At 32.8% G+C, this 12,772-nt stretch overlaps 1 protein-coding gene across 1 annotated transcript in view; it reads left to right on the forward strand.

Moving 5' to 3' along the window:
- Positions 1–12,772, forward strand: part of CUNH8orf34 (chromosome unknown C8orf34 homolog) — a 307,155-nt gene that overhangs the window by 220,403 nt on the left and 73,980 nt on the right. The window contains 1 exon segment of the mRNA XM_054590132.1: positions 3,532–3,608. Coding sequence (XP_054446107.1) covers positions 3,532–3,608 — 77 coding nt within the window.

Below are 12,772 nucleotides of genomic sequence, written 5' to 3' on the forward strand. Positions count from 1 at the left end.
GGGAAGCATAGAGGTAGGATGATGAAGTTGCTCACAGGTATATGAAGATTATTGGAAAGTTCTAATTCTTAAATAGGTGGTGGAGATTGGTGTTTTTACTGTGTTTTATAATGTAAGTATACTATATATTATGCATAAGTATAAATTGTACACACTTTTTATAGTCAAATATTAGCTAATGAATATTTAAAAATAAAGTGTGATGGAAACATAAACCAAAAAGAAAGTGTGATGGAAACATAAACACAATACAAAGAAATAATAATAGTTTATATGTGCTCAAATCTGTCATAGTACTAACGACATGACACACTCTCGACCTTGAACACTGGCACCAGAAGTTGAGCAATGTGCCAGCAGCAAAATGAGACCACAGGCTGGCCATTTGTTGACACAAGACATATATTATTTAACTACTAGTCCATTATTTGAAAAAATTGTCTCAAAACCATCCTAATCCACCAATCTAAAATCTGTATCTTCAGCAGTCATATTCATAATCACTGAGAATTATAAGGATTTAAATTTTTCGGAAAACTAATATGTTAGTAATATCTAGATTATATTTACTTGCATCCACTGGGGAAAAGATGTATTCATTAAGTTTAAGGTCCCTTCTTAAACTTCTTATATTCTGCATTCTTCATTTCAAATATTAGTAGAATTGATTAGCAAATTTGAAAAATATGGGTTTCTGATTTAATATTCTTTTCCATTTAAGTTAGTATAATAACTAGATCGAATAATTTAATATTATTGCTATTACTCTGAAGTGCTAATGTTATATTTGTATAATGTGATATTTGATAATTAGGCTCCATAAATATTTCTATGAATAGGTATGATTTTGTGCATAAAGGGCCTATTGTGACACAAATAGCAAAAGTCAAAATAATAGCAGGAGAAAGGTGAACAAACTAAACATGATAATAACCTCTACAGATTTCTAGGTTTCTTGCAGCATGCCCAATTACAACAGAGGTAAGTTCCCAGTTCAGTAAGTGCTGCCGGAGACTTAGATTTTGACAAAACTACTGTATCTTTCTATGCTTCAGGTTTTTCTTCTCTAAAAGGAAGAGACAAGACAAACTCTAATATTTGACCAATATAGAGACCCTTTTTCTCCTCAATATAATTTTGAAAAAGCTGAAAGAATTCATTACCTGTATTTTAAAAATCAGACTTATAAAAGAGTAACTAAACAGGGCAAAATAGTTTATACACATGCACCCAACAATTATTGTTAATCAGCAATGTACTAACATACTTTTAAATATGGAGCTCCAAGCATGAACTTAGATTTTATTTTTATGATATCTAATGTCCCTACTAGCATGTTAGGTGGATATTCTATAGATTTGAACTATTTAGCGAGTCTTTTCAACTAACAGTTTTTAATATGGTTAGATATGTAAATTCAAAAATGTTCTGGAAGGACCTCTCAGTCATCCTATACAATGCTGAATGGAATTCATCATATTTTTGATCCCTCTAGATATTGTACCAATAAACAGGTTGAAGAATTCAACCAAAGCAAGATTATTTTGTTTAACTTGTTATGAAAGCACCTAATAGAGTGTCTGACATACAGTGTTTGTTGAAAAATGAATATACAGATACACAGAAAAATGGATGAATGAATTGATTAATCCATATATGCATTACCAAATTAATCAGAATGATAATATCTCTTTAAAACCATGAACTACTTACTGAGAATTAAAGACTATGTTATATTATAGTACTTCTAACCTTCAAAAAATCAGCAAATCCACTAGAGGGTGGGTTTTCTTCTCCTATATGTGAAATAATTTGCTTTGTAATGCAGAACAGAACATTTTAATATTATTTATTAAATCAATATTCTACCCAAATAAGAATTTCAACACAAATAAAAGAGGAAAAATATGGAGTAAATCCTAAAATTATACTAGTATTTACTCATAGCTCAGTAGACTATAATTTAGTCTTAGAGGATTTAAGTTATTCTAATTTATACATCCTAATTTAAAAAGTCTATTGCCACCCTTAGCAACTGGGTAAATAAGGGTTCAAGTATTCTTTGTAAGTGCATTACTGTTTTGAACTTGGTTTAATTCTCATCATCTATATAGATTTTGTCAACAAAAATTTCCTTCTTAATGTCTATATTCTCTGTGGTAGGTGGTAGGTACAATTTTTAAATTTATTTACAACTTGAGAATGCAGTGGTGCTTCCAAAGTTAGTTTTATAGTGGAAGGAATTCCATGTTCTAAAATGAAATCTCCATTTACATCTAAATAAATTAAGTGCCCTGGGCTTCTTGAATGTAAAAATCTGAATTATCTGAAACAGAAGAAGCTCCTTGATTCCAAAGCTGTGATCATGGATTTATGTTAAGCTTCCCATTGTCCCCCTGGCCTCTGGGGGCCGTGAAGGGCTTGAAGTATTCAATGCTCTTAATTACTCTCCAGAGCACACATTTTATTCAGCAGAAAAGTCTGTCTCCATATTTACGTGTATGTGAAGGAAAATTTTTAAGGACTTATATGACTCTTTCAAATGTTAATAATGATAAGAAGTCAATTTTAGGAATCTCCAATGGTTTAAAATGTTTTTTATTTGAATAGAAGACACTCAAACACAGACTATTTCTAGATGTTCTATGTCACTGTCCTTATTGCAGAATTTTTTATAACTCATATAAATCCTTGTTATAATTAATTTAACTCAGCAGAAATATGGACAGGATTGCCATCATTTTATTCACATATTTGAAAGTCACTTCTCATTTATTCCTCAATCTATTCAAGGTGAGTAATCACAAGTTCTTGCCTGATACATTAAAATGGAAAAGTTACCATCATTTAATAATATGCACTCTTCTCCAAAATTTTCATAATTTCAAATCCTATTTAAAAGAAAGAATATAAATCTTAGCTGTTCTAAATAATGCTGCTATGAACATAGGGGTGCATATTTTTTTTGAATTGGTATTTTGGCGTTCTTAGGATATAGCATAAACAATAAAATATTTAAAAGAAAAAAATAAAATAAAGAATACAAAATGGCACTTGTGTGGCCTGAAGAAAAAAGGAACACAGCTGATGGGTAAAACAAAGAAATATAAAATTACAAACCAGAAAAAGGACATTAAATATAAGTTCCAACAATTAGCTGAATAATATGCTGAAAGAAACTTTGCTCTGTCCAAGATAACAGTAGCTCTTGCACATTCCTAACTTTGTGTCCTTCAGACAATGTGGGGGATTGACTATGGGAATGGGGGCAGGGGGCGATGGAGCAAGGGAGAGCAAAGGGGAAAAAGGACAACTGTAACTACACAAGAGCAATAGAAAAAAGAAATTCTTAACATTTTTGATAGGTTTTTCTTTAAACTAAATAAACAACATTTTACACTCTTATTTTAACCCACACTGTGACTTTCCGACAACTAGTTCAGTCATTTTAATATCTTTCTCATAATAGGCTTATATATCAGAGTAAAGCAATATATTATTATAATTTATTCATTCTTTTGGTAAAAATAGATTCTTTACCTGGGACTGAAGAAGCACTAATGGAGGAGCGTGAAGAGCTTGAGACAGCATCTAAATTAATGGGACCTGTAAGTATATTCATTTACTTATTTTTTAACCTCCTAAAACTAATTTATTTCACTAATAAGAAAATCTAATAGAAATAGAAAGGAATAGGAAACAATATTCTTTAAGTTGAAGAATATTTTAAATGTATACTTACTGTTTCCCTCATGCAGTCATGCAGAGTACTGTATCAGCAGGTGGCCAGCTTGATGACAGGTATGCAGCCAGGCTGTACTAACCTCTTTCAGTCATTAGGGAAGAAGATTTGAATGAGGTGGGAGAAACTAAATTCTGGTAATAATACCTGTTTGCTTGTGTACATGAACATTCTGTAAGATTATGAGTTGCCATCTTAAACTTCAGTAAGTTTAATTATACCTATCTTGATAGAAAAGCAAATGTTTTACATATCCTGAAAGTTTATATATAACATGAGCTAGCTGTTATTAGTTGTGATGTCCTTGTGATTATATATATACATATGTATATATATTTAAACTATATCTGTTCAGTAGAGTATTGGGTGAAAACCACTAGGTTTAAGATTTTCAATGCAGAAGCCCCGGCCAGCTAGCTCATTTGGTAAGAATGTTGTTCTGATAGGCCAAGGTTGTGGGTTTGATCCCCTGTCAGGATACATACAAGAAACAACCAATAAATGCACACGTAAGTGGAACTGAAAGGCGATTGTTTCTTTCTCTCTCTCCCCCCAAACAATAAATAAAAATTAAAAAAAAATAATTTTCAATGTGATATAATATCGAAAGAATACATACAGAAATTCTAAATATCAAGTTCATAACAGATTTCAAGTTCTTATAAAAATGACTATCCAATCTTCTGTTACCCTAAACCAAATATTTAAACTAGTTTATATACTACAGTATTCCTTGCGTTAGTTTGCTGGCTCTGCCATAACAAACCACCACGGTTGGGTGGCTTAAACAACGGAGGTTTACCGTCTCACGATTCTGAAGGCACAAGTCTAAGGTCCAAGTGTCAGCAGGGCTGGTTTCCTCTGAGGCCACTAGACTTGCAGATGGTTGTCTTCTCCCTGTGTTTTCACATCGTCGTCCCTCCATCCATGTCTGTGCCCTAATCTCCTCTTCTTTTAAGAACACTAGTCATACTGGATTAAGACCCATCCTAATGATCTCATTGAACTTAACTACCTCCTTAAAATTTTGTCTCCAAATACAAATTGGGGATTAGGATGTCGACATATGAATTTTGTGGGGACATAATTCAGCCCATAACACTCTCTGGCGAGGTTACAGTGTTTGGAGCATTACTTGGATCACAAGGTTTGGTTGAGGGCACCGCATTTCCCAATGGATTTTGTATTACAATTACTTTTAAAATTACTGATGGAATTAATGTACCTTGATTTATATGTCACTTTCTCATCGAAGCATTCCTGACCCTATTTAAAACTTCAAATTTGCTTTCTTTATTGTTCTATATAGTACTTATCACCTTCTATTATACCTTGTAATATACTTGTTTTGCTTATGGTTCATCTCTTCCCATACAATATAAGGTCTATGAGGGCAAGAATTATTGTGCATTATTTTTCACCTTTGTATCCCTAGAAAAGTGTCTACACATAGCAGACACACTATATACATATTGTGTAAATGAAATTTTTATCAATAATTTCTCATCTGAGGTGAAAAATATATTTTCTTTTAGTATAAAATGGCAGAGCCTTAGAAATAGAAAGAACCATGGCGGCCATCTAGCTTAGCCTTTCCTCTCCCTTACCTCAGTATTCTGAGCTGCCTACCCACTTTCATCCAAGGTAAGGACATACACTATAGATAAGGAAACAGAAAGTCAGAGAAGCTTAGTAATAGGACCAAGGTCCCAAAACTGAAAGAGAGAAGAGGTCAGGAGTTGAGCACTTGTCAATTTCCTTCCTACTACACACCCCTGATATTCCTAGTGTTTTCCTGTTCCTTTTAGAAGGAGTTTATTTCTATTTGTTAGACATTTTCTTACATTCCTCACAACCACTTGTAACCATTGGTCTTTATTCTATTTTTCAGGTAATAGCCTGAGTCCAGTCCTTCTTTCTCTTAACTGATCCCCACGTGTTAGAAGCAGTTAGCATGCCTTTTTTGAGACTTTTTTTTTTTTCAGTCAAAAGACAATCTATTCTTTCAACCAATTCTTATACTGTGTAGTTTGAAAAAATTTTTGCACCTTTGATTTTTTTCCCTGAAAGTATTCTTATTTGCCAAATGTCCTGTAAAGTCAGGGTTATGCCAAAACCAAACCAGGCTTCCACATAATGTTTCCACATCAGAGACTATAATGGGGCATGTACTTGATGTAAATATTATCTTTGGAGTGTGACATGGGATTATATTAACATTTTTAAAAAGAACTTTCTGGCACTTATAAACTCCAGTATGTCTTCATAATCTCATTATGATAAAAAACATATCATCATTCAAGCTATGATAATCTCTCATTCATCACTTTTTGCAAAGATTTGCTTTATCATCTGTGAATTCCACCAAAGCCCACGTATCTCCCTCTTATCTAAAAGGATACAGTTATATTCTTTTTCTAATCACTTTCTAAAATCCAGATATATTTTGTTCATAATACTTGGTTTACTTAAATACCTAACAACCCAAAGTGATGAAGTGGGAGAAAAAAATTAGTCTTTTTGCTCAAACTTCTCTTGAGAAATTACAAACAAGCTCATAAGATTTTTACTTTCTTTTTACAGTGTTCACATAGTGTTCTCCTATGGAGAAATTTGTTCTAAGTCAATTTTACTTGTTTTCCTTTATCAATGATTACTTTTGAATTCTTGAAAAATCTTTAATTTTATTTAATGTCAAAGTAACCCTTTAATTCTTTTTGGGAAAATGTGGAATATAAACAATACATTTATAAATTAATATCAGTATTAATTTCTGATTATCAGTATTAATTTCTGATTATCAGTATTAATTTGAACATAATTTCTAGGTGGTCAGCTACTTTTATTACAAAGAAAACACAGATTTAAAAAATTATGTCAGATTAATGATATTTAAGATGCAAAACATATTTCTATAATATTTCCTTATATTGTAGTTTTGGTAACTCAGGAAAAAAATTGTTCCTTTATCTAGATAAGAATGGAGCAGTGGAACAAAATAGAACTATTTTTTATTCCCATTGGAAGTGCAAAATATTTCAAAACAAATTTTGAGTCATATACTGCAACAATATGAACATGCCACAAATGTTGAAGACCAATTAGAGTAATTTCAACACACGCTGTCTCTCCCTGCTAACTTACTGTGCTGGGTATTGGATATTAATAAGTGGGTAGCAGAATCTCGGAAACTTTCCCCCTGAGTGGTTCACCTGTGTTTAAAATACTTTGTGAATATTTGAGAGAGGTAAAGACAACATTTAGATTTAGATTTTTATGGTCCCCCTAATAAGCAAATCATTCTTTTGGAATTTTTGTCTTCTCCCATGTTCCAGAATGTCTCTTAGTATATCCACAGCTGTGAAGATTAAAACTGGATTTGTCAGATAAGTCTATTTTTTAAAAAATAAACCAACAATAGGAAAATCCTAGGAAGGAAATACCAGCCAGCAGATATTGATTATAACGTTTTAGTTCATAAATGTAGTACATGTTTTTTCTAGATCAATGATCCATAAAGAGATATATCAATGATATTTTAATTTCACAATTCCTATGGCATTCTTAATCTTAAAAATTCTATATTCCTTTCTATTAAACAAACATATGAGCATAATGGGAACATGAAAAGATGATTAAGAAAGATATTTGACATTTAAGATCTGAGTTTTTTCTTTTTCCTGTGTAAATGTGCTATTTATTTTATTTATTGGACACTTACTAGCCCATAATAAGCTGACTCTTTTAAGACTTCACATAACTAGTCATCATTAGTTAAAGTAGAAGAAAAATTAAAAGAAGGGCTCTTTTAGGGAAAGGTTTTCTAAAATGCCCAGAGTTACTAAGAGGTATTTTTAGTACATTTGCCTCCTGAGGAGATTTATTTAAGGAGATATATAAAACTAACAAGAATGATAGTAGTAATAATGATAATGATGTCATATGGCACCTTTTAATTAAGTATTTTCACATAGTTAATATCAATTTGTCTCTGAATTTTGTAATTCCTATGACTTATATTTTAGACTTGACAACCTTTCTGTGAAGGTAACTAGTACTCTAAGTCAGAGGTGAGTATACTGAGCTGCCAGGTCACAGAAATGGGGAAGAACTAAAACTCACATTTCCCAGTGCTCAGTTCTCTCTCATGGAACTTGTCAGGGTCCACACCATTATTAAGGCACTGAGTCCACTGTTAAATTGGGTATGTTAAAATTGGAAGGGATAAAAAGGATGACATTATCAGTAGCCTATATCAAAGACAGAATTATTTATTAGGTTACTTAGATAATGAAAAAGTAGAAGTTTGAGATACTGGATCAAAGGACAGGTAGATTTTTATGAGAGGAAGCTATGAGTAAGTTTGGAGCATGACATACTTGTCTTGCTTCGGTCCTTCACAACTGGAGAAGTCCAAGAAACCAGGCCAGCATGACAAGAAGAGATTTTAAAACTGAAAGAGTACTCAGAAGAAAAGTGAAAAAGGAAGTAATAAAAGTCTTGGAATATTTTCCTGTGGCAAACTTGATCCAAAAGTTAGACTTAGGTGATTCCAGAATCATTTTAACATGTGTCTACTTAATTGAATTAGCAGTAAACTTTAATTACTTTTAATCTTGATTAATATTGCACTTTCCTGATTAGTGCATAAACAAAACATATTGTTGATTGATGTTCTAGAGACAAGTAGATGGCTTTCTTTTTTCCCCCCTCACTTTTTGTCAATTATTTCCATTTCTACTCACAAGTAGTAAGGTTTCAGACCTAATTGTCTAAAGTTGGAATTTCCCACACAGAGCATGTTTTTCCAATACCCCATGAATATAAACTTTAAAAAGTACAAAATTGGGTTAGATGTAAATATAATACTCATTTGATAACAAGTATAATTTGAAGCCATGGAGACAAAAAAACACTGATGTGCATATATAGTAATGTATGTAGCTGATGCACAAATCCAGAAAAGCATTTTGATAGGAAGGATATTCTTCCTAAATTAATTTCTTGTGACTAAAAAGAGTTAGGTGAATTACCTTCTGTTTATTTTTAAAAATTTCATTCAGTCAATAAAGTTCTTATATTTCTTTTTCCCTTTTACATTGTCAGTTTCGAGTACAGTGGAATCCTTATTAAAAAAAAATCCTGGGTGTTCCTCGGAATTATGTTCAAAGAGGAATTTCCCTACATATGATCTCTGATTGCTGGGACTGAAGGAAAATGCCGTAATCTGCTGAACTCATATGATATGCACGTTGCACTGTGCTTTTTATTTCTCTGTTCTAGAAATCTGCATATTACTTTTAAACCAAATAGCATATCCCCTTGGAGATTTATTTCTCTTATCCCATTTCTTCTTTTTCAGCTTTTTAACTTTCTAAGTCAAGCTGAAACAGACCTATATATTTAAAAAATATAAAGTTACAAAATTATCACTGAAATATCACAAGCATAAAAAAAATTGCACCCATAGATTTCCCATATAAAATCAGGTATGAACTTTAATGAACCTTTAGACTATTTCTTTAACTATGAATTTTGATAAGCCTATTTTCTATCTTTTTTCTTACTAATATTGTTTCTCCCTACACATAACTCTCCCCTTATGAAAATTTTGACTGTTTCATCATCCTTACATTTTAAATGTTTCTAATAAAACATATTTGAGATTATTTTCCATACCCAAGTATAATTTTATGGTAAGTAAATTGTTGCACATATTTTAGAGGCTTTATAATTCTATTTTAAATTTACTTAAATAGCTGGTCAGTGGAAGCAATGTTGATTGAATAAGTAAATGAACAAGCTGCAAATCTCTTGCATTATATATCCACTGTGAAAAAATAGACACACAGCTAGCATTTATGGAATTAAGACAAAACATATTTTAACTAGCACTCTCTTGAAGTGAAATAAAAAGAAATTAATATTCATTATCATCTCATTGAATATAAGTAATTATGGTGAATTTTGTCTCTTAAAATATAGTGTTGACAAATTACTGGCAGAATTGCAGCAATGAATTGTCTGCTAAAGAACAGCAATTAGTACACATGTTGCTCAATCCTAAAGACTTTTACCATTTCTTTTTCCTTCTAGCATGTGGGATTTTGCTTGCTTGGCTTTTACTCACAGATCCTGAATGCCAATAAAACTACTTAAAACCAAGCGCTATAGTAAGCAAGTTATCTAACCAAAGTTTGGGATCTAGCGGGATTTTTCCTTTTGACATTTTAGGTCTGTTGATTTCCAACACATTGAGGATGGAAATACTTGCCCAAACCTATGCAAATATTATTTTTTTAAAACTGTGAATTTTAAAAATGTAGCTTTAAATGTCACATTTGCATGGAAAAAATGACTTGAGTTGACTAAGTATGACATAATAGTGTTAAATCATTCATTGTAGCTTTTGTAAGTCATTAGTTCTCTTTGCATAATTTCACTAATTCTCCTTTAGTAAAATTATGACAATATTGCTTGAGATCAGTTAAATTCTGCATTTTATTTTAAGACAATTGGAAGAAATAGTGACTTACTAAGCACTGTTGTACAAAAAGAACAGTGAGTTTCTAAGCAAATAATACCCAAGAAATATAGGACAGCACACTATCCCAACTCATAAGTCCATTAGTTCTCATAAGTATGTTGGGCAAAGGAGAAAATGTATTTTGATATTTTTAGAATTTTAAAGTTATTGCTAATACTTTATTAAAGTGATTGCCAGCTACCACAAATTTTATTTGGTATATAAATAGACTGAAAAAAAGAAAAGAAAAGCAATGTAGATTATGTGTATATAGTGAGGTAGAAACTTTATAATGCTCAGATTATGAACTGTGCTGGGTGTGTGGTAGAATGGCCTATTTGTATGTGAAATGCATTAATAATCAATCCTTTACTGGGGATGGGAATACATTAAGATCCCCACAAAAAGATTTTCTCTTACTGTTCATCTTCTTCTTCAGCTAAGAAAACTACATAAATTACTTTAAAATAACTGGATACAAAGTACCTTCGAACAGAGGCTTAAATATTTGTGGTCTTCGTTTCCCTCTCAACCAATTTAATCTAATCAACATCATATTTATGCATATTATAAAAAGTGGTCCCATATATATAGACTGATTCTGAGTAATGAACTGACTCAAACTAACAAAATATATTATGTATTCCTGTAATTATGTTGACTTAAATAATGCATATTTTTTAAAAAAGTATTAGGGAAAAAGTATTTTAGGATCTCTATCTGAAAGGAAGTTGAATATTGGGTCATATTGAATGACTATCTCTTTTTTTTTCTTTAATTTTATTTAAATTTATTTTTTCAAATACATTTGTCTTTGCCTACCCCCCACCACTTTCCCTTGCCCCCTTCCTCCTTCCCTCCCTCAGCGCTTCCCCTTTGGTTTTGTCCATGAGTCTTTGCTATATGTTCCTTGACTTTCCCCTTCCCTTCCTTGTCCCCGTACCCCCCTCCCTCCTTCCCTCTTGTCTCTGTTGATTTCTTTTCCTTTCAGTGTTGCTGGTCTTATTTTCCTTGCATCTTTGTATTGTTGGTTAAGTTCCACTTATAGGTGAGATCATATGATATTTGTGTTTCGCCCCCTGGCTTATTTCGCTTAGCCTAATGCTCTCCAGTTCCATCCATGTTGTCGCAAAGTTTAGTAGTTCTTTTTTTCTTTCTGCTGCGTAGTATTCCATTGTGTATATGTACCATCACTTTTTGATCCAATCATCTACTGATGGGCATTTAGGTTGCTTCCAACACTTGGCTATTGTAAATTGTGCTGCTATGAACATTGGGGTGCATAGGTTCTTTTGTATTGGCATTTTGGTATTCTTAGGGTCTAGTCCCAGCAGGGGAATCACTGGATCAAAAGGCAGTTCCATTTTCAGCTTTTTGAGGAAATTCCACACTGCTTTCCACAGTGGCTGCACCAGTCTGCATTCCCACCAACAGTGGACTAGCGTTCCCTTTTCTCCACAGCCTCGCCAGCACCTGTTGATTGTTGAGCTGTTTATGATGGCCATTCTGACCGGTGTGAGGTGGTACCTCATGGTGGTTTTGATCTGCATTTCTCTGATGGCTAGTGATGCTGAGCATCCTTTCAAATGTCTCTGGGCCCTCTGTATCTCCTCCTTGGAAAAGTGTCTGCCCAGGTCCTTTGCCCATTTTTTGATTGGATCATTTCTCTTCTTGGAGTGGAGTCAATGAGTTCTTTAATGTATCTTGAAGATCAAACCTCTATCTGATGTATCATTAGCAAATATATTTTCCCATACGGTTGTCTCCCTTTTGATTTTGCTGATGTTTTCTTTTGCCATGCAGAAGCTTATTTAGATGAGGTCCCACTTGTTAATTCTTTCCTTTATGTCCCTTGCTTTAGGAGACATATCAGTGAAAAAATTGTTGTGTGGGATATCTGAGAGTTTCCTGCCAATGGTCTCCTCTAGGACTTTGATGGTGTTGCGACTTATATTTAAGATTTTATCCATCTTGAGTTTATTTTTGTGTATGGTGTCAGCTAATGATCCAATTTCAATTTTTTGCATGTAGCCGTCCAGCTCTCCCAACACCATTTGTTGAAGAGGCTATTATGGCTCCATTTCATGCTTCTGCCCCCTTTGTCAAATACTAGATGTCCATAGAGACCTGGGCTTATTTCTGGGCTTTCTATTCTGTTCCACTGGTCTATGGGTCTGTTCCTGTGCCAGTACCAGAATGTTTTGAGTATGGTGGCTTTGCAGTAGAGTTTGATGTCCAGTATTGTGATCCCTCCTTCTTTGTGTTTCTTTCTCAAAATTGCTGAGGCTATTCAGGGTCATTTATGGTTCCATATAAATTTTTGAAATGTATGTTCTATTTCTGTGAAATATGTCATTGGTATCTTAATAGGGACTGCGTTGAATCTATAAATTGCTTTGGGTAGTATGGACATTTTGATGATATTAATTCTTCCAATCCATGAGCACAGTATATGCTTCCATTTATTTGTGTCTTCCTTAATTTCTTTTTTCAATGTTGTATAG

The sequence above is a fragment of the Pteronotus mesoamericanus genome, unplaced genomic scaffold (assembly GCF_021234165.1).
Source record: "Pteronotus mesoamericanus isolate MK-2021 breed Mesoamerican mustached bat unplaced genomic scaffold, CSHL_Meso_final scaffold_174, whole genome shotgun sequence".
Classification (NCBI taxonomy): Eukaryota; Metazoa; Chordata; class Mammalia; order Chiroptera; family Mormoopidae; genus Pteronotus; species Pteronotus mesoamericanus.